This window comes from Coregonus clupeaformis, chromosome 13 (assembly GCF_020615455.1).
Source record: "Coregonus clupeaformis isolate EN_2021a chromosome 13, ASM2061545v1, whole genome shotgun sequence".
Classification (NCBI taxonomy): domain Eukaryota; kingdom Metazoa; phylum Chordata; class Actinopteri; order Salmoniformes; family Salmonidae; genus Coregonus; species Coregonus clupeaformis.
In genome coordinates this window covers 10977061-10999384 of record NC_059204.1, presented here as the reverse complement: position 1 = coordinate 10999384, position 22324 = coordinate 10977061, and the positions used below count along the sequence as shown (strand labels likewise).

Here is a 22324-nt window from a genome sequence, read left to right as displayed (position 1 = left end):
AACTTAGGCATGACATGCCAGCAGCAAATGCTGACACTACACATCCAAATATAACAGATCAAATTATGAAAGACAAGCGTTGTAATTTTGAATTCCATAAAGTGAGTGTGGAAGAGGTGAAAAAAGTATTATTGTCTGTCAACAATGACAAGCCATCAGGGTCTGACAACTTGGATGGAAAATTACTGAGGATAATAGCGGACGATATTGCCACTCCTATTTGCCACATCTTCAATCTAAGCCTACTAGAAAGTGTGTGCCCTCAGGCCTGGAGGGAAGCTAAAGTAATTCCGCTACCCAAGAATAGTAAAGCCCCCTTTACTGGCTCAAATAGCCGACCAATCAGCCTTAGTAAACTTTTGGGAGAACTTGTGTTTGACAAGATACAATGTTATTTTACTGTAAACAAATTGACAACAGACATTCAGCACGCTTATAAGGAAGGACATTCAACAAGCACAGCACTTACACAAATGACTGATGATTGGCTGAGAGAAATTGATGATAAAAAGATTGTGGGGGCTGTTTTGTTAGACTTCAGTGTGGCTTTTGACATTATCAATCATAGTCTGCTGATGGAAAAACGTGTGTGTGTGTGTGTTATGGCTTTACACTCCCTGCTATATTGTGGATAAATAGTTACCTGTCTAACAGAACACCTATCCAACATAACCCAGGTAGAATCAGGAATTCCCCAGGGCAGCTGTCTTGGCCCCATTTTTCTATATTTACTAATGACTTGCCACTGGCCTTGAGTAAAGCCAGTGTGTCTATGTATGCGGATGACTCAACACTATACACGACAGCTACTACAGCGTGTGAAATCACTGCAACACTTAACAAAGAGCTGCAGTTAGTTTCAGAATGGGTGGCAAGGAATAAGTTAGTCCTAAATAGTTCAAAAACTAAAAGCATTGTATTTGTGACAAATTATTCACTAAACCCTAAACCTCAACTACTTGTAATGAATAATGTGGAAATTGAGCAAGTTGAGGAGACTAAATTGCTTGGAGTAACCCTGGATTGTAAACTGTCATGGTCAACATATTGATACAACAGTAGCTCGGATGGGGAGAAGTCTGTCCATAATAAAGAGCTGTTCTGCCTTTTTAACAACACTATCAACAAGGCAGGTCCTACAGGCTCTAGTTTTGTCGCACCTGGACTACTGTTCAGTCGTGTGGTCAGGTGCCACAAAGAGGGACCTCGGAAAATTACAATTGGCTCTGAACAGGGCAGCACGGCTGGCCCTTAAATGTACATGGAGAGCTAACATTAATAATATGCATGTACCTCGACTAACCTGTACCCCCGCACATTGACTCGGTACCGGTACCCCCTGTATATAGCCTCGTTAATGTTATTTTATTGTTACTTAGTAAATATTTTCTTAACTGCATTGTTGGTTAAGGGCTTGCAAGTAAGCATTTCACGGTAAGGTCTACACCTGTTGTATTCGGCGCATGTGACGAATAAAATTAGATTAGTAAATCTCTCATAGCTCAAAGTAGAGGAGAAATTGACTTCATCACTACTTGTTTTTTGTAAGAAGTGTTGACATGCTGTTGACATAGTGTACCAAATGTTGAACATCATTGGCAGCAAGAGAGAGGGAGTTCCCTCCAGTCCTGTGAGAATAGATCAGAACAGGGCTAACCGCTATCCCTGGTCCCTCCCTGCCTGCCTGGGAACATGGCTGCCAGGAGGCTGGAGCGACCTGGGCGTGCGTCCCAAATGACCCCCTATTCCCTATATAGTGCACTACTTTTGTTTTGACCGGGGCCCCCTATTGGCTCTGATCAAAAGTAGTGCACTATATAGGGAGCCATTTGGGACTCAACCCTACTCTGCTCTCTCAGGTAAATATTTACTCTCAGTGCTCAGGCTATATTTGCTTAGTGCAGCTGGGAGATACAGGGAAACACAGAGTAGAGATCCTCACGGGTACAAAAATGACCAGTTTCGAAATGGACCTGGGGCTTTCCCACCCGGGCCCGATATGCATCGTAAAAAAAAAAAAATATTAGAGACCTGTTCCGAACGGACACGGGGACAACTAGACCCGTTCCGATCAGAGTGAGGGAAGCAGCAGAAAAGTAATTTAAGTTACTGTATTTTATTATAAAGCGTGAGAGGAGGGGGAGGTGCCACTCTAGCAGGTGGGGGAGGGGCCGTACTGTGAGTGAGTGACACGGTGAGGCGGGAGGGAGAGACTGCAACCAACCAAGCCGACTAGCGGTATAGTAGACCAATAGCTGCCATAGATGGGTTATTTATCATCCAATATGATTATGTAGCTGTCTTGACTGCATCAAACCAGGAGAAGTTAGTTAAGATAGCTAACGTTAGCTAGCTAGGCTAATTGAGGCTGCAGTGAATGCGCTTTCTCATCCTACAGTTACAAATAACAACTCCATTCAGAATTGTATTAAGTAACAGACTACCTGTTGGCTCTTGGTCGCTGTTGCCTATCCTTCTCCTTTAACTTTTAATTCTGTCGCTTTAATTCCATCTTCCATTGATTTAGATATGCCAGCAGCATACGACCCTGCATCTCGATGCTGGCTTGCCTCTGAAGCTAAGCACGGTTGGTCCTGGTCGGTCCCTTTTTTAGGAGACCAGATGCTGCTGGAAGTGGTGTTGGATGACCAGTATTAGACACTCTTTCCTCTGGTCTAAAAATAATAATAATATCCCAATGCCCCAGGGCAGTGATTGGGGACATTGCCCTGTGTAGGGTGCCGCCTTTCGGATGGGACGTTAAACGGGTGTCCTGACTCTGTGTTTGTTGTCAGTACTGACCTCATTGTAGTCCGAAGGCTTTTTACCACTGAGGAAAACTGGATGAAAGGATAAGGGGACCGAGAGGGTGACAGAACAGTCCCTTAATGTCTCACAAGACCATAGTGTGTGTGTGTGTGTGTGTTGTCAGAACTGACCTCATTGTAGTCCAGTGAGGAGTCGTTGCACATGGAACACACGGTAGCCAGCTCCAGAAGTCCATCATAATCTCCACACTGCACCACCTTGTCCCCTTTCAACCTGGGAGAGAGAACACACACACACACACGCACCATAATTCACTCTCATAACAAATAATGGAGTACTTGCACTGTTCTTCCTGTACACACAAGCTACGTCTATCTGTGTGTTACAACTAGTCTCTTAAGATGTCTCGTAAATGTCTCAAGGCATAGTGACAGCTGGGTATGTTCACAACATTCAATATAGCTGGTAGGTTGGAGAGGTTGACACACACACACACGATGTGTTGTAAATCACTATGTATAAACAGCACACACGCATCATCTAGATGCAGCAGATGTACTGAAGGGAAAAGTAGTATTTTTATTGGATGACTGCATTCTTTAAAGGGGCAATCTGCAGTTGCTACATCCATTTTTGACTTTTAAATTAATCATATGAACCCATTTGGTTCTTGAAGAATATAACATGTAAATGCTTCATGAGCTTAGTTCAACTGTCGTACCCCATCAGAACCCAAAATAAAAGCTTGTTTTACTCCAATGTTTGTTAACCAAGTAAATGTAAAAAAAAAAAAAAAACACTATATAGCCTTAAAACATGGCTAAAACTATAGTTTTGATATCATGGATGGTCAGTCCTTGCATCCGTATCTCTGTCTATGAATTTGAGTGGTTACATTAATTCTCCAGCCTAATCCCTCAGCCGGGGAAAGGGATTGGGCTTTGTTTACAGAAACAACAAGGGGGCAGGGAGCTTTAATTTGCAATATGTTGGACCTTTTTCGACATACGTTTTAATCATACTCACATTTTTCCTTTTGCTTGTTAGTTGTGTGTCTGTGCGTGCACGGGCATGCATGTGTGTACGCTTGTGTGTGTCCGTGACAGCGCCCCTCTTAACCTTGAGCTGGGTCTAGCTGCTCCATATGGTTCTGATAAGAACGTTCATGTCCACTAGCCTGCTTTCCCAGCCCAGAGGATGTCCCAGGGCACGGTCACACACAGAGGAGGGAATCCCCTCTGACATCATACCGTTTGCACTTCCATTACACACAGTGCGGAGGCACACCCTCACAATGTTACTGCTGCCATCACAGCATAATAACCACAATAGGGACCGAGTCAGATTTGAGTTGAGGAGAGGTTCAACGACCACAGCCATGGGTTCATATGGCTTGTTTCCATGGAGACCACATCTCAGATAGTGAGAGGAATATGTAGTGATAAACAGAACACTAAAATGGCAGTTGAAAGGGAGAAATGAGCTAGTAGCTGTACTAATAGGCCAGGTAGTAAGCCACTATCTTGGTAGGTCAGTGAAGAATATAGTATTTTATGTTATTCGCTTATTTGTTACGGACCACGCTACAGAAACGTCAGTGAGGCTCCTGCTCCTATGAGCCGTTTCGGCTCGCACAAGCCAAGGCTACTTACTTACTTACTTACTTACTTACTTACTTACTTACTTACTTACATATGCACAATAAATATAGCACCATGTTGGCTACTTATCTAATTTTACTGCTTGCGTGAGTTACTTGATGTGGAATAGAGTTCCATGTAGTCATGGCTCTATGTAGTACTGTGCGCCTCCCATAGTCTGTTCTGGACTTGGGGACTGTGAAGTGACCTCTGGTGGCATGTCTTGTGGGGTATGCATGGGTGTCTGAGCTGTGTGCTAGTAGTTTAAACAGACACCTCGGTGCATTCAACATGTCAATACTTCTTACAAAAACAAGTAGTGATGGAAGTCGATCTTTCCTCTACTTTGAGCCATGAGATATTGACATGCTCTGGGCCAGTTGTTGTAATTTTCCCAAGCCCCTCTTTGTGGCACCTGACCACACGACTGGGCAGTAGTCCAGGTGTGACTAGGGCCTGTAGGACCTGCCTTGTTGATAGTGTTGTTAAAAAGGCAGAGTAGCGCTTTATGATGGACAGACCTCTCCCCATCTTAGCTACTGTTGCATCAATATGTTTTGACTATAACAGTTTACAATCCAGGGTTACTTCAAGCAGTTTAGTCTTCTCAACTTGCTCAATTTCCACATTATTCATTACAAGATTTAGTTGAGTTTTAGTGAACGATTTTGTCCCAAATACAATGCTTTTAGTTTTTGAAATATTTAGGACTAACTTATTTTTTGCCACCCATTCTGAAACTGACTGCAGCTCTTTAAGTGTTGCAGTGATTTCACTCGCTGTAGTAGCTGATGTGTATAGTGTTGAGTCATCCACATACATAGACACACTGGCTTTACTCAGAGCCAGTGGCAGGTCATTAAATCAAATCAAATCACATTTTATTTGTCACATGCACCAAATACAACAGGTGTAGACCTTACAGTAAAAGGGGTAGAAGCTGTTAAGAAGCCTTTTGGACCTAGACTTGGCACTCAGGTACCGCTTGCCATGCGGTAGCAGAGAGAACCGTCTGACTAGGGTGGCTGGAGTCTTTGACAATTTTGAGGACCTTCCTCTGACACTGCCTGGTATAGAGGTCCTGGACGGCAGGAAGCTTGGCCCCAGTGATGTACTGGGCCGTACGCACTACCCTCTGTAGTGCCTTGCGGTCGGAGGCTGAGCAGTTGCCATACCAGGCAGTGATGCAACCAGTCAGGATGCTCTCGATGGTGCAGCTGTAGAACTTTTTGAGGATCTGAGGACCCATGCCAAATCTTTTCAGTCTCCTGAGGGGGAATAGGCTTTGTCGTGCCCTCTTCACGACTGTCTTGGTGTGTTTGGACCATGACAGTTTGTTGGTGATGTGGACACCAAGGAACTTGAAGCTCTCAACCTGCTCCACTACAGCCCCGTCGATGAGAATGGGGACGTGCTCGGTCCTCTTTTTCCTGTAGTCCACAATCATCTCCTTTGTCTTGATCACGTTTAGGGAGAGGTTGTTATTCTGGCACCACATGGCCAGGTCTCTGATTTCCCTATAGGCTGTCTCATCGTTGTCGGTGATCAGGCCTACCACTGTTGTGTCGTCGGCAAACTTAATGATTGTGTTGGAGTCGTGCCTGGCTATGCAGTTATGGGTGAACAGGGAGTACAGGAGGGGACTGAGCACGCACCCCTGAGGGACCCCTGTGTTGAGGATCAGCGTGGCAGATGTGTTGTTACCTACCCTTACCACCTGGGGGCAGCCTGTCAGGAAGTCTAGGATCAAGTTGCAGAGGGAGGTTTTTAGTCCCAGGGTCCTTAGCTTAGTGATGAGCTTTGAGGGCACTATGGTGTTGAACACTGAGCTGTAGTCAATGAATAGCATTATCACGAAGGTGTTCCTTTTGTCCAGGTGGGAAAGGGCAGTGTGGAGTGCAATAGAGATTGCATCATCTGTGGATCTGTTGGGACGGTATGCAAATTTGATGGGTCTAGGGTTTCTGGGATAATGGTGTTGATGTGAGCCATGACAAGCCTTTCAAAGCACTTCATGGCTACAGACGTGAGTGCTACGGGTCTGTAGTCATTTAGGCAGGTTACCTTAGTGTTCTTGGGCACAGGGACTATGGTCGTCTGCTTGAAACATGTTGGTATTACAGACTCAGTCAGGGACATGTTGAAAATGTCATTGAAGACACTTGCCAGTTGATCAGCGCATGCTCGGAGTACACGTCCTGGTAATCCATCTGGCCCTGCGGCCTTGTGAATGTTGACCAGTTTAAAGGTCTTACTCACATCGGCTACGGAGAGCGTGATCACACAGTCGTCCGGAACAGCTGATGCTCTCATGCATGCTTCAGTGTTGCTTGCCTCGAAGCGAGCATAGAGGTACTTTAGCTCGTCTGGTAGGCTCGTGTCACTGGGCAGCTTGCGGCTGTGCTTCCCTTTTATAGTCTGTAATAGTTTGCAAGCCCTGCCATATCCGACGAGCATCAGAGCCGGTGTAGTACGATTAGTAAAGATTGAAAAAAAAGTAAGGGGCCTAGACAGCTGCCCTGGGGATTGCCTGATTCTACCTGGATTATGTTGGCGAGGCTACTATTAAATAACACCATCTGTGTTCTGTTAGACAGGTAACTCTCAATCCACAATATAACAGGGGGTGTAAAGCTATAACATATACCTTTTTCCAGCAGCAAACTATGATTGATCATGTCAAAAGCCACATTGAAGTCTAACAAAACAGCTCCCACAATCTTTTTATTATCAATTTCTCTCAGTCATTTATGTAAGTGCCGTGCATGTGAAAGCCCTTCCCTATAAGCGTGCTGCAAGTCTGTTGATAATTTATTTACTTTATTGTACAACTGCCTTAATTTTGCTGGACCCCAGAAAGAGTATAAATACAATTTTCATTTAAGGTGCTCCAAAGCTTTTTACTATCATTCTTTATATAATTTATCTTTGTTTCATAGTATAGTTTCATCTCCTTTTTGTTTAGTCACACGATTTCTCAATTTGCAGTAGGTTTGCCAATCGGTTATGCAGCCGGACTTATGTGTCCTCCTTTAAATCCTCTCACAGCAGTGAGTGTCTTTGCACGTGCTGTTGGTAGCAGCACCGGCTAACGTTGGTATCTATATAGCACAGTTCCAGCCAGGTCAGGTTGATTTACGAAGAATTTACAAGAACTACGGTTGGGCGACATTTGGGGAGACGTCTTCTACCGATATCGCGATATCCGATATAATCGTTTTGCACCATTTCATTACTAAATAATTTGACTGTGCAATTTCTGTGCTTGTTTACGATATTATAGTCGCATTCTCATTCAATAATCTTAGTATGGTGAAAAAATAAGTCATAGTTATTAATTCATTTAGACTTCATTTTCAACATATTGATACAGCCTAAAAGAGAAAACCGTTCAAATAGAGTATGGTCTTTCGCAACCCTATATATATATACTGCCAGGTCGCAGTTGTAAATGAGAACTTGTTCTCAACTGGCTTACCTGGTTAAATAAAGGTGAAATAAAACATTTAGAATTTTTTTTTTGGGAATATCATGATATTGGATTTAATCATATATCGGCCCAACCCTACCCAGAACCTAACCCCCGTCTCACCTCCTAGAGAACAGTGTTAGATCTGGCCGTGAGCCACACAGACAGCAACCTCCGACACAGCAATGTTATTTATCGGTCTAATGGGGCGGCAGGTAGCTTAGTGGTTAAGAGCTTTGTGCCAGAAAACCGAAAGGTCGCTGGTTCTAATCCCCAATGTTATTTATCGGTCTAATAATTGTTCTAGTTCACATTATTTAACTTTTTCCACTGCTTGATAAGGACTGCGGGTGAAGGCAGATGGATAGTTTGTCAGTGAATAAAGCCTCTGTGGCAGAGGGGTGTTGTTTTTAGTGCTGGATCTACCCTAGAGAACCTGTGTGCCCCCTGAGCATCCATCCTGGCAAAGAGAGAGCCATCATAGTCCGGGAAGATCCTGGACTGGCTGGCTGGCTGACTGGCTGCATCATTTGGATTGTCTTTTTAAAGAGTGAATTGAAAAACCCAAGGTCTCTTGTTGAAAATGGTCTATGTTGCATTGATACGAGTCAAACATTTTATTCTAGTGTCAAAATTGACTACAAAGTGTAAATAGGATTTTGGTCATGAAGTCAGTCTCGTCCAAAATGGAGATTTGCGAGATGATTAGGAGAAAATTGTATTTCACGGATATAAGGGTACGCCACAGTTTTCCTTCAACCCTGTCCACAGCTGGCTGCACCCAAGTCATCATCAATTCGGAGCGCAGCTGCATGGAACCCGATCATAATGCCCGTGGTAGATTTGGTTTGACTTTGGATATCCCTATGGGACTAGTTAGGGACCATCAGTAAACTACACAATGTAACAATGTACATGTGACAATATTTTAAACATTTCAATAGCTCCTAATTTCAATGACTTAAACCTCAAACCAACTAAATTGTAGTTCATATATAAATATTGAAAGCATTTAATGAGAACTGAAAGGTGTTCAACATCAAAATATTGTCCCATTTACTGTGTTTTTTACATTGGATAAAAGTAGAGACTCAGAGCTAGAAAATGGTATATCACACACTACAGTTGAGGAACAATGGGAAAGTAATTCTGCTTTGAAAGTTGATCAACTTGTAACCTCACTTTTGAGAAAATGGCCCTTGAATGTTTTGGTACACCTACTGGAGAGATCTTTGTCTACACCCATTCGACATCGTTCACACCCTCTTAAGCTTTAGCCCCACCCATCTCTTTAAGCTAATTAGTATTGAGCATCTATTAATGTTGTATTTATTGTCATTCTGCAGTTTGGTTATGTAAAGACTAAACGCTGACGTTCTGTACATTACCTTGGAAAATAATGGACGACGCAGCAGAGTTCATTTTTCCAAGGTAATGTACAGAACTGAGGCGTTTATCCTGCATATTCCACAGTTGCCAAAGAAAACAATACTAAAGCACACATTTACCGATCGTTGATATTTACATTTTTATAAGAGAATTCATAATTTCTCATCTTTTGGTTGCTAGAGACGTGAGCCGTTGGTTTGATTAGTTGTATATTTATGGTGCGACCCGTTTGTTAGTTCTATATGTTCTGTTGCCATGCTGGCTGCCAACGTTCTTGTCCCTTGCTTGCTAGCTAGCCAACTAGTTACAGCTAACACAGTCACGACCTCCGCAGCCAGAATAACAGCAAAGTAGCTGCATTTGCGTTTGTTTAAGCTGTTTTCTATTGACATTCATTTACATAGATCCATAACAATGAGCTGACGATGCCCGATTTTTGCCTGGCATAGCTAGAAAAGTTTGCCTCCTCGTCAGGACACAACACCTTTCATTACGAGGAGATTGCATTGCATATCAAACACTAGGCTAGAAGCTAGCTAAATAGTTTGCTGCTAGCAAACCTGCCATTATGAAAACCAAATTAAAAAATAACAGTTGCTGAAAACAGCTGGTTAAACTAGAAACATGTGGGTGGATTTGACAGCATAGCACCACTTGCGTCGTGACTGCAACATATGGACCGGAGAAATTCATGTTCATCACTCACCACCATGTTTGGTCATCAGATGCTCCAGAATAATGTCTCTGCAAAATCAAATAATAATGATAATATACCATTTAGCAGACGCGTTTATCCAAAGCGACTTAAAGTCATGCGTGCATACATTTTTTGTGTATGGGTGGTCCCGGGGATCGAACCCACTACCCTGGCGTTACAAGCGCCGTGCTCTACCAGCTGAGCTACAGAGGACCACCAAATCAATGCTAGCTACGTTCTTTCTCATTGGACCTGTGTTTACAATGCATCCAATTTTGGTTTGTGTGGTATTTGGTTTAGCTTTCTGTAACTTTGTAGCAAGTACGGTAGGCGCATATTGTGTCATGATTGCAAGGTGTCCCGATATCTTTTCCAACTGTCCCTTCTAGAATGCCCTTCTAACCAATCAGAAACAAGTATTCAACAATGCTGTGGTATAAATATATATATTTAAATGTATGTAGTTCTGTTCTTGTTTATTAATGTTCTGTATTGTGTCTTGTTTTGTGTGGACCCCAGGAAGAGTAGCTGCTGCTTTCACAACCGCCAATGGGGATCCTAATAAAATGTCAAAATACACTGAAGGGAGATGTCCTCTGACTGCATTAATTCTTTAAAGGGGCAATCTGCAGTTGCTACATCCATTTTTTGCTTTTAAATGAATGATATGAACCCATTGATTCTTGAAGAATATAACTTATAAATGCCTCATGAGCTTAGTTCAACTGTCGTACCTGATCAGAACCCAAAATATAAGATTGTTTTAATCCAATGTTTGTTAACAAAGTAAATGTAAACAAACACTTTATAGCCTTAAACCATGGTTAAAACGATAGTTTTGATATCATGGATGGTCAGTCTCGGTCTATGAATTTGAGAGTAATTACATTTCTCCAGCCCAATTCCTCAGCTTTTTACCGAAACGGGCAGGGAGTCCGCTTTGTTATTGTTTCAACTGATGATTGCCCCTTTAATCGGCCCTGTTTGTGTTTGTAACCTCTTGTTGTTCTCAGTTCAGAAGAATCTTGCACCGAAGTAGGGCTTTGACTACTCAATACCCTAAATGGTGAACAGGTCAATTCCAGAAACCCTTGGTCCTTAGTTGACTCACCATATTATCCTAGTGTTCTGAACACCCTGTTCTCCAGACTCCATCTATCCTCTCCTTAGTGTTCCTCTTCAGTGTGAGCCTCTTCAGTGTGACTTGAACAACAAGACCCCCCCGTACAGACTCCATCCTGTGACAAACAAATCAATGTACCCTCACAAATTAACTAGAGCAGAGCCATTCCACCTGAGCACAGGGAAGGACAGACAGACAGACGTCAACACAACTTTGACCTGGGCAACAACTTGGCCCATATACTCATCCACTACAGGATATATACAGGCTCTGTCCATCTGTCTGGCTGTCTTTGTCTGGCTGTCTCCTGTTGGTCTGTCTCTGTTTGTCAGCAAGAGTATGGTTTATAGTCTTTCTGTCTCTCTCTCTGTCTGTCTGTCTGTCTGTCTGTCTGTCTGTGTCTCTGTCGGCAAGATAAACATTATTTACATTGCCAAAGCAAGTGAAATAGATAAACAATCAACAATCTCTCAGAAAAAACATCTGTGTGACATGTAGCCAGTGATTGGCTGTATATGGTGGAAAATCCCTGTGTTTTGTGGGGCTACGATTGAATGAGTGTGTGTGTGTGTGTGTGTGTGTGTGTGTGTGTCTTTCCCTCTGCATCAGTGGCCGATGGGCCACATTCACCTCTCCCATGGCCCTGTACAGAACCCTGGGAAACCCTGGGCCTCCCACTGAAAGCACAGGGGTTTTGACTGTAAACTCTTTGCTGATAGCCTAGCCGACTCTACCCTGCTTTAACCAGCCCAACTCTTTCTCTTCCTTCTCCAGATGTTTGTGGTGGACAAGGTGGAGGATTTCAGCTGTGCTGTCCATGAGTTCTCTATAACTGGCTCAACCTATGCCCCTGAAGGACAAGTGTGAGTGTCCCATATTTTTATTAGCTCGAAGCCAGTGCCCCTGCCTACATCTAATTAGCATAATGCATAAAACCCCCATCAAAATCCCTCAGTTTAAACTATCTGGTGGGGCTGCGTCTCAATCCACCACATGGGCTGCGTCTCAATCCACCGCTGTTGATGTTGATGAAAAACCCCATCATTCTATCCAATGTGATGCCAAATGATGATAGTGTTTTAGGCCCTCGTCACTGTTCAGGGCTCGTTTCCACAAAGCATCTCAGAGTAGGAGGCTGATCTAGGATCCACACACACAACGACTGCTCCCGGAGCACTGAGCTCCCACAACCATCACACAACGACTGCTCCCGGAGCACTGAGCTCCCACAACCATCACACAACGACTGCTCCCTGAGCACTGAGCTCCCACAACCATCACACACACTCACTGTCAACCTCTCCAACCTACCAGCTATATTGAATGCTGTGAACATACCCAGCCGTCACTATGCCTTGAGACGTTTACGAGACATCTTAAGACACTAGTTGTAACACACAGATACATAGACGTAGCTTGTGTGTAAAGGAAGAACAGTGCAAGTACTCCATTATTTGTTATGAGAGTGAATTATGGTGTGTGTGTGTGTTCTCTCTCCCAGGTTGAAAGGGGACAAGGTGGTGCAGTGTGGAGATTATGATGGACTTCTGGAGCTGGCTACCGTGTGTTCCATGTGCAACGACTCCTCACTGGACTACAATGAGGTCAGTTCTGACAACACACACACACACACACACTATGGTCTTGTGAGACATTAAGGGACTGTTCTGTCACCCTCTCGGTCCCCTTATCCTTTCATCCAGTTTTCCTCAGTGGTAAAAAGCCTTTGCTTTAAGCAGCTGTGGCACGCACACCCACACATACAAATACACACGGTTAGAGCGTTGGGCCAGTAACCAAAAGCTAGTTAGAATCCTGAGCTGACTAGGTGAAAAATCTGCCGATCTGCCCTTGAACAAGGCACTTAACCCTAATTACTACAGGGTCGGCGTCAATAATGGCTGATCCCTGGCCGTGACCCCACTCTCCGAGGGGGGGTTTGGGGGGATATGCAAAAATACACATTTCCAATTCACACCACACACTATATAATCATCCCCTATTTGCACACACACACACACACACTGAACTGAGCCGTAAGTGTGGTTGAGACATGACTACACATCTGTTGCTGCTTTCTCCTAGGTTTGACTGATGTCATCGTTAATGTGGAGTTGGACTAACAAATGAGTGTGGTTGCTAAGCAAAGCAGACTCCTCTCTTAGAGACCGGGCTTTGTGCCGGTAAGGCAAGCTGGGAAACGTCTTCATGGACTTAGCGATGTATACAAATGACCTACTACATTGCCCTGAATGCATGAATCATGACCAAGGCACATGCACACACGCAAACAAACAAACAAACAAACAAACAAACAAACAAGAGTCTTCTACAAAAGCCAATCTGATTTTACTGTGATGTGTGATTCTGTTCCTCTAGTCTCAGATTGTTTTCTCACCTCTCAGTCATCACCATGGTGCCATGGTAACCATGCTGCGTGTAAAGGGAAGCTGAAGACATGGCAGTCTAATTGCAAGATATTCAAACACTGACAAGATTCCCAGTATAACTGAATTAGTATGTAATGCCATTTTTTGTGAAAGTTAACCAGCAGAATGTAAATGGCTTATCCCAACTAGACATCATGGAGGGATGGAGAAAGTCATTTAGGGGGATGGAGGTGGAGGTAGGAGGAGAGAGGGCAGCTGTGTGGAGAGGGAGAGGGGTGGAGGAGCCTGGAGGGTTGTTGACCATGGTGTGGTTCAGCTGGTCAGACAGACGGACAGTGTGGGCAGAGCTGTACCCTATGAAAACCTAGGTGGTTACCGTTCTCACATCATAATAATTATATCACTGTCCTGGCTCTCTCTCGCTCCCTGAATGACGGTGTGTTTCAATGCTTTTGACTCTTACCCCTCCTGTCTCCCGTCCCAGGCCAAAGGAGTGTATGAGAAGGTGGGCGAGGCGACAGAAACGGCCCTCACTACACTGGTGGAGAAGATGAACGTGTTCAAGACTGACACGTCAGGCCTCAGCAAGGTGGAGCGCGCCGGAGCCTGCAACTCAGTAAGCAGCTAGGGGAAACACTGGGGGGAGGTAGGGAGGGAGTTGTGGATGGAATGTATACAGCACTACTATTCATACATGTTGTGTGTTATTAGGCATAATACATACTGCTCGCATATTCAGATACGGTATTTAATTATGCATCTAATATGTTGTCTTGAATAAAGTGATTAAACAACTGAATTTGGACAACAAGTTTGAAGAAGGTATGGTAATGGTAGCTGGTACAACCTCCACCTAGATTACCTCAGCCTCTGTGGTATGATATACTCCTATTGTCCCTGAGGGGAAATTTGACTTGGAAAATCGAGTGCTGCTGCTTCCACATAGATACATCAATACATAGAATCGATTTGAAGTTTCTCACACAGAACGGATTATGTAATGAAACCATTGATTGCTCCATCAGTTGCCCAAATTGGATTGGTAAATGGCCGGCCTGCACCTTATTGGTTAGAGGGATCCCTCACAGAGAGTAGAGACGTGTTCTAGAAGCTTCGCATGGAAAAACTGACCTCACTGCTTTGTGGTCAATGCCCAGTGATGGACTCTCAGAGCTTCCGTCTGTGTGAATAATGGCTTTCCTGCTCTGAGTCTGTCAATGAGAAGTGGTACGTCTTCCCTTCTCTCGGTCTTTGTGCATAACCAATGACACTGTGACAGGAAGCCGCGAGAGAGAGACTAACTCCCTGTGCTCTTTTCAATGACCAGCGGTTCCAAGTTTTTCCACGGAACAGTCCCACGATGAGAAAAAAATACTATCACTGTCACAAGTCTTGTCCTTGGAGGCTAGAGATGATAATATTTAGACAAGCCGGTGGGTTTATGAAGAGGTTAGCTAAACTTTCCAGCCCTCTGTTAGGGCTTTCAACAGAAAAAAAGGAAGATGTTGTTTCCTACTAATGCATTAGACCGACTTGAACTCACGTTCCTCGACTTTTGTTTTATGATGGGAGGAAGAGGAATTTTGGTTCAGTGGCTGTCTTTCTGTGAGGACATCTGTCAAGTGTCTGAGGCCCCTGGCATCGTGTCTCCACGTCATAGCTGTCTGAGCTGGGAGGGGAGGAGAGGAGAAGGGAGGGAGGCTGGGGGGGAGGGAGGGAGGCTGGGGGGAAGGGATGATGGGAGGGAGGGGAGAGAAGGTAGTGATGAAGAGGGAGGGAGGCTGGTAGTGGGAGAGGAGAAGGTAGTGGGAGAGGAAAAGGTTGGGGGAGGGAAGGAGGGAGGGAGGGGAGAAGGTAGTGGGTGGGAGGGAGTGGGGGGGTGGGAGGGAGGGAGAGGAGAAGGTTGGGAGGGAGGGGGGTTGGGAGAGGAGAGGAGAGGAGAGGAGAGGAGAGGAGAGGAGAGGAGAAGTTGGGTGGGAGAGGAGATGGTTGGGAGGGAGGGGGGTTGGGAGAGGAGAGGAGAAGTTGGGTGGGAGAGGAGAAGGTTGGGAGTGGGTGGTTGTGGTTGTGGTTGTGGGGGGTGGGAGGGAGGGAGGGAGGGAGGGAGGGTTGGGTGGGAGGGGAGGGAGGGAGAGAGGGGAGGGTTGGGAGGGAGGGAGGGAGGGAGGGGAGGGAGGGAGGGAGGGGAGGGAGTGGGAGGGTTGGGAGGGAGGGAGTGGGAGGGAGGGAGTGGGAGGGTTGGGAGGGGAGGGAGGGTTGGGTGGGAGGGAAGGAGTGGGGGAGTGGGGGGGAGAAAGGTGGTAGAGCGATAGAGATGCTGGGAGGGAAGCAGTGGGTGATAGTGTTCCGACCTGACTACCAGCCTGAGAACTCCCTGAGCTGTGAAACTGGAGCTAGAGTGACCCCTACTGATACAAATGCTCCATCAGAATCCACTATACTATACCCAGCCATTAACCATCCTTTAGATGGTTGGTATATTCTTATGTATTTATAGCAGTGTTTTTATTTGGCAGATTTTGAAGGGTGTGAAAGCAGGGCTGTATACATCCCCTGGTAACCATACACGTCACTACAAGCTTAAAGTTGAGTTGCTAAGGGTGTGTTTACACAGGGAGCCCAATTCTGATATGTTTTTTTAAAAACTAATTGGTCTTTTGACCAATCAGATCCGCTCTTTTGCCTATAATTGGGCAACCTTTGAAAACTCGAAAACTCTAAAATTGGTCTACCTTTGTAAAGCCTGTCAGTGCCTTTACCTCTGTACCACCTGTTGTCACTGGAGCTTCACAGACAGAGGGTCCTTTCTAGCCCACATTGATTCTGGAAGTTCATATATACACACTTGCCCAATTGTGTCTGTCTGTTGCCTTTGGCTGACTGTCCAGACAGGATGTTAGAGCACCATCAGTGTTTTCACTACGAACCAACCGGAAGCAGACAGAACGAAACAGGGAAGGACCTACCTTAAATTGTCCAATAGAAACTCCTGTTTTCGTTGCAAATGGTTTTCCGTTGCGAGGCGGTTAGCTACAGTGTAGAATAATGATTACACCCCAGGTGTCAACAACACAGCCAAACCTCCCAGTCCTAGTCACCCACCTGGTCTGATAGAGAGAGAACCCTCCCTCCATCACAACAACACAGCTAAACCTCCTTGTCCAGAGGAGACAGGGTGTTGGTGTCTCATCCATCACGGTTGAGTTCAGTTGGCGTCATTGTTTGCTACGTTGCGTGATGCTCTGTACTGAACGACACGTTTCCCCAAAACGGTGCACACCGTTCTTCAACAGCCTTTGCGGTACATTTGCTCCTGGTTGGTAGGTGTGGCGAGGTGTAGTCTGATCAATATGGGACCAGTAACTGCGCTCTGGGCCACCATAATCAAGCTTTTCAACTGGTCGTTCAGTACAGTACCGTTTCCGTTAAATTCAACGTTGCACACCGTTCTGCCATACTGAACGCAACTCGTGTCTGCAGCCCAGCCAAGACTCCCGCCCCCGGCCATCACCCACCTGCTCTTATTGAGCCCAGCCATTAGGTGTCAGCAACCCAGCCAGAGAAGCATCCCACTCTGTCTCCCACCTGGCCCATAAGAGCCCCCTCGATCACAACAGCAGCACAGCCAAGCCAGAGTCAAGCCCCCCAGTCCTCCACAGCTGCCCACTAACATGCCTGTCTGGAATAAACATCTTGGGCACCGGCATCTGCCTCTCTCTCTCCATCTGCCTCCCTCTTTCTCCATCTGCCTTCCTCTCTCGCTCCATCTGCCTCCCTCTCTCTCCATCTGCCTCCCTCTCTCTCCATCTGCCTCCCTCTCTCTCTCTCTCTCTCCATCTCCCTCCCTCTCTCCCTCCCTCTCTCCATCTCTCTCTCATCTGCATTTCTCTCTCTCCATCTGCCTCTCTTTCCCTCTCTCTCCATCTGCCTCTCTCTCTCTCACTCCATCTGCCTCTCTCTCTCTGCCTCTCTCACCCCATCTGCCTCTCTCTCTCTCTCTCTCCATCTGCCTCTCTCTCTCTCTCTCTCCATCTGCCTCTCTCTCTGCCTCTCACCCCATCTGCCTCTCTCTCTCTCTCTCTCTCTTTCTCTCTTTCCATCTGCCTCTCTCTCCCTCCATCTGCCTCTCTCTCTCCATCTGCCTCTCTCTCTCTCCATCTGCCTCTCTCTCTCGCCATCTGCCTCTCTCGCTCTCCCCATCTGTCTCTCGCTCTCTCTCTCCCTATCTGTCTGTCTCTCTCTCACTCTCTCCATCTGCCTCTCTCTCTCCATCTGCCTCTATCTCTTGTGCCATCTGCCTCTCACTCTCTCCATCTGCCTCTCTCTCTCCATCTGCCTCTATCTCTTGTGCCATCTGCCTCTCTCTCTCTCTCTCTTGCCATCTGCCTCTTTCTCTCTGCCTCTTACTCCATCTGCCTCTTTCTCTCTCCATCTGCCTCTCTCTTTCTCTCTCCAACAGGTGATCAGACAGCTGATGAAGAAAGAGTTCACTCTGGAGTTCTCTCGCGACCGCAAGTCCATGTCGGTGTACTGTACCCCCACCAGCAAACCAGGCTCTGGGAGCAAGATGTTCATCAAGGTACACGCAGACAGACAGACAGACAGACAGACAGACACCTCAATCAACAGATCTTTCACATGCTGTAATACTATAGAGGCAGACTCTATGCATTTTCCCTACAAACCAGAGTGAGAGAGGAGCTTGGATGTCCATTATGTGACCTTGTGACCCCTCTACTAACCCCCCCCCTCCCCCTCCCCCACCATATATATATATATATATATATATATATATATATATATATATATATATATATATATATATATATATATATATATATATATATATATATATATTATCCCGCCCAACCCCTCCACTCCCACAGGGTGCCCCAGAGAGTGTGATGGAGCGTTGCCAGTACCTGCGTGTTGGCACAGGGAAGGTGCCACTGACCATGCCGCTGAAAGAGCAGCTGACCTCACTGATCAGGGACTGGGGCACGGGCAGGGACACGCTGAGATGCCTGGGCATGGCCACACGGGACTCGCCACCTAAACAACAGGACATGGATCTGGAGAACTCCACCAAGTTCGCTGAGTACGAGGTCAGTCCGAGACGAACAAGAAGCTGAGTGAATGTCAGACTCATGGGCAGACTAGGAGATTACCTAGTTCCTGTTGGGAAAGACCATCCACATTGAAAGAAATGATAACGATCATCATATTTTAAATGGTTTAATATCTAGTTCTACGGTGACGCTCATCATCATCCATCCTTCGCTACATCCAGGTTGTATTTGAATGACTGACTGGGTGCTGGACGTTCATCCATCGTGTGCTTACTGGTTCATTCTAATGTCTTCCTCTCTGCTTTCCCTTCTCCTCTCTCTCCTCCTCCTCTCTCTCTCCTCCTCTCTCTCTCTCTCCTCCTCTCTCTCCTCCTCTCTCCTCCTCTCTCCTCCTCTCCCTCTCCTCCTCCTCTCTCTCTCTCCTCCTCTCTCTCTCCTCCTCTCTCTCTCTCCTCCTCTCTCTCCTCCTCTCTCTCTCCTCCTCTCTCTCTCCTCCTCTCTCTCTCCTCTCTCTCTCTCATCCTCTCTCTCTCCTCCTCCTCTCTCTCTCCTCCTCCTCTTCTCTCCTCCTCTCTCCTCCTCTCTCTCTCCTCTCTCTCTCTCCTCTCTCATCCTCTCTCTCCTCCTCTCTCATCCTCTCTCTCTCTCCTCCTCTCTCATCCTCTCTCTCTCTCCTCCTCTCTCTATCTCCTCCTCTCTCTCTCTACTCCTCTCTCTCTCCTCGTCTCTCTCCTCCCCTCCCTATCCTCCTCTCTCTCTCCTCGTCTCTCTCCTCCCCTCCCTCTCTCCTCGTCCTCCCCTCCCTCTCTCCAGACGGGCCTAACGTTTGTTGGCTGTGTGGGCATGCTGGACCCGCCCAGGAAGGAGGTGATTGGTTCCATCCAGCTGTGCGCCGAGGCGGGCATCCGTGTCATCATGATCACCGGGGACAACAAGGGCACGGCCGTGGCCATCTGCCGACGCATCGGTATCTTCGGCGAGGATGAGGATGTGATGGGCAAGGCCTACACAGGCCGGGAGTTTGACGACCTGCCCATAGTGTCCCAGAGAGACGCTGTGAAGCGGGCACGGTGCTTTGCCCGCGTGGAGCCTGCCCACAAGTCCAAGATCGTGGGCTACCTGCAGTCGTTTGATGAGATCACTGCCATGGTGAAGAGAGGGTTCACACAGCTCCTCCCCCTTTTTTGAGTCCTTTAACTGCATGGCTGTGGGAGCTCAGTGCCTCTTTTCATTAGAACCAGTATAATCCTGACTTGATCTAGATTAATATTGACCTTATTTGAAATTAATAAATGAATCCATAGATACGCTGTATGTTAGATCAAATTCTTTGGATAAGTCACTTATGGGCCAATCTATTCTGACTTGAGTTCTGTGAAGGGTCAAGTTTTCCCATCTTATGTCTGTATAACACCCTATTAACCTATAAGAGTCTAACCCTATTAACCTATAAGAGTCTAACCCTATTAACCTATAAGAGTCTAACCCTATTAACCTATAAGAGTCTAACCCTATTAACCTATAAGAGTCTAACCCTATTAAATAAATAAAGAATGAAATATTCCTCCTTCTCTCCACAGACTGGTGATGGAGTGAACGACGCACCAGCCCTGAAGAAGGCAGAGATTGGCATTGCCATGGGCTCGGGCACAGCTGTGGCTAAGTCAGCATCTGAGATGGTTCTGTCTGATGACAACTTCTCTACCATCGTGGCGGCTGTGGAGGAGGGCAGAGCCATCTACAACAACATGAAACAGTTCATACGATACCTCATCTCCTCCAACGTGGGAGAGGTCGTCTGGTAACCACAAATGCACACACACACACACACACACACAGCATATGTTTTACTATCCTTGTGGGGACCTAAAATTGATTTCCATTCAAAATCATATTTTTTCCTAACCCCTAACATTAACCTCTAACCCTAATTGTAACCCTAAACTTAACCCCTAAAATAGCCTTTGTCCTTGTGGGGACCTGGGAAATGTCCCCGTGAGGCAGAAATATCCTTGTGGGGACTGGGGGATTTCCACGACGATAGTAAATCGAGCACACCACATCAGATAGACACCCACACATGTTTTCCTATGGCCAGTCTCCTAACCAGAGTTTTCAGGAATGCTGACTCTTGTCTTTATGTATTTCTGATATTTTTTCCCTCGCTGTCTGAAGCATCTTCTTGACCGCCATCTTGGGTCTACCTGAGGCTCTGATCCCGGTCCAGTTGCTGTGGGTCAACCTGGTGACAGATGGTCTCCCTGCGACTGCCCTGGGCTTCAACCCCCCAGACCTGGACATCATGGACAAGCCCCCCCGCAACCCCAAGGAGCCCCTCATCTCTGGGTGGCTGTTCTTCAGATACCTGGCCATCGGAGGTGAGACACCGTCTGGTCCACTGGACACTGGTTAGAAAACAACAGGAGTTACCCATCGGCAGCTCCTTCAGACTCATCTTTGTATCCGTAATGTATTTCATGCTAGCTACTTAAAGATGATCCTTTACATTGGGGATTAAATCATGATTGACTTGGATCTCACTGTTGCTGGGTCTCTGACTGACTGTCTGTCTGACTGTCTAACTCTGTCTGTGTGTTCCTGCAGGGTATGTTGGTCTGGGCACAGTGGGTGCTGCCACCTGGTGGTACCTGTTTGATGATGAAGGCCCACAGGTGTCCTTCTATCAGCTGGTAAGTGGAGACAAACACACCTTTACAAAGACTTCATTAGGGCCTTATTCATAAGACACCAAGTGGAAGAAAACACACTGAAACGGGAGAGGGACTGTCCAATAAGAAACGCTTGTTTGTTTTTTTTCCCCCCTGTTGCAAAATGTTTTGCTACAGTGTGTCCTAATGAGTAAGACCTAGTATTGAATATGTCTTAGGATCCCCATTACCTGCTGCCAAGGCAGCAGCTACTCTTCCTAGGCTCCAAACAGGGTTAAAACAATTACATCACAACAAAACAACAGCCTACATTTAACAAATATAATAAACAAAAACATGATTAAAAAGTCATTATTACATTATAACTTGATTACAAATTAACAATCTAAAATGTACAATGCTACATTATTACAATGTGTTTGTGTGTAGAGTGAGTGTGTTTGTGTGTACGTCTCTTCACGGTCCGCGTTGTGCCGTGAGGTGTTTTTATCAATTCGTTTTTAATCTGATTTTACTGCTAGCTTGAGTTACTTGATGTGGAAGAGTTCCATGTAGTCATGGCTCTATACTATAATATAATAATAATAATATGCCATTTAGCAGACGCTTTTATCCAAAGCGACTTACAGTCATGTGCGCATACCTTTTTACGTATGGGTGGTCCCGGGGATCGAACCCACTACCCTGGCATTACAAGCGCCGTGCTCTACCAGCTGAGCTACAGAGGACCACTCTATGTAGTACTGTGCAGTCAACCCTTTATCTCTGCTGCTCCTAGAAATGTTGTTCTGGTGAAAACAGTCACTTTCCAATCACCTCGTGTTTGTCTGTGTTTTCAGACCATAGTGCTTTATCACGTAGGACTGATCTTGACTGGATTTGGCTGTTCTTATGTTCAGCCCCCCGGTTACCCCATCAGCTGTTTGCCATGACGACGATCTCTCTGGGGTCATACAAACAGAGAAATAGAATTGGAGGAGAACAAGACCCGTGGTCTGAGGGAAGGAAGAGAAAGGTCAGAGAAACAGGAGGAACAGGGGAGGAGAAGTTAGAGTCCAAGGGTCCCCAGAAAGAGAAATGTCAGAGAAGGAAAGGGGGAACAGAGGAGG

The 22324-nt window shown here is 45.9% G+C and overlaps 1 protein-coding gene across 3 annotated transcripts in view; it reads left to right on the top strand.

Annotated features, from left to right (window-relative positions):
- Positions 1 to 22324, top strand: part of LOC121579147 (sarcoplasmic/endoplasmic reticulum calcium ATPase 1-like) — a 70977-nt gene that overhangs the window by 42132 nt on the left and 6521 nt on the right. For all 3 annotated transcript variants that reach the window (XM_041893473.2, XM_041893474.2, XM_041893472.2), the window contains exons 11-19: positions 11862 to 11950; positions 12589 to 12691; positions 13962 to 14093; positions 17937 to 18056; positions 18364 to 18582; positions 19360 to 19695; positions 20127 to 20347; positions 20722 to 20924; positions 21151 to 21236. In XM_041893473.2, coding sequence (XP_041749407.1) covers positions 11862 to 11950; positions 12589 to 12691; positions 13962 to 14093; positions 17937 to 18056; positions 18364 to 18582; positions 19360 to 19695; positions 20127 to 20347; positions 20722 to 20924; positions 21151 to 21236 — 1509 coding nt within the window. The remainder of the gene's footprint in view (positions 1 to 11861; positions 11951 to 12588; positions 12692 to 13961; positions 14094 to 17936; positions 18057 to 18363; positions 18583 to 19359; positions 19696 to 20126; positions 20348 to 20721; positions 20925 to 21150; positions 21237 to 22324) is intronic.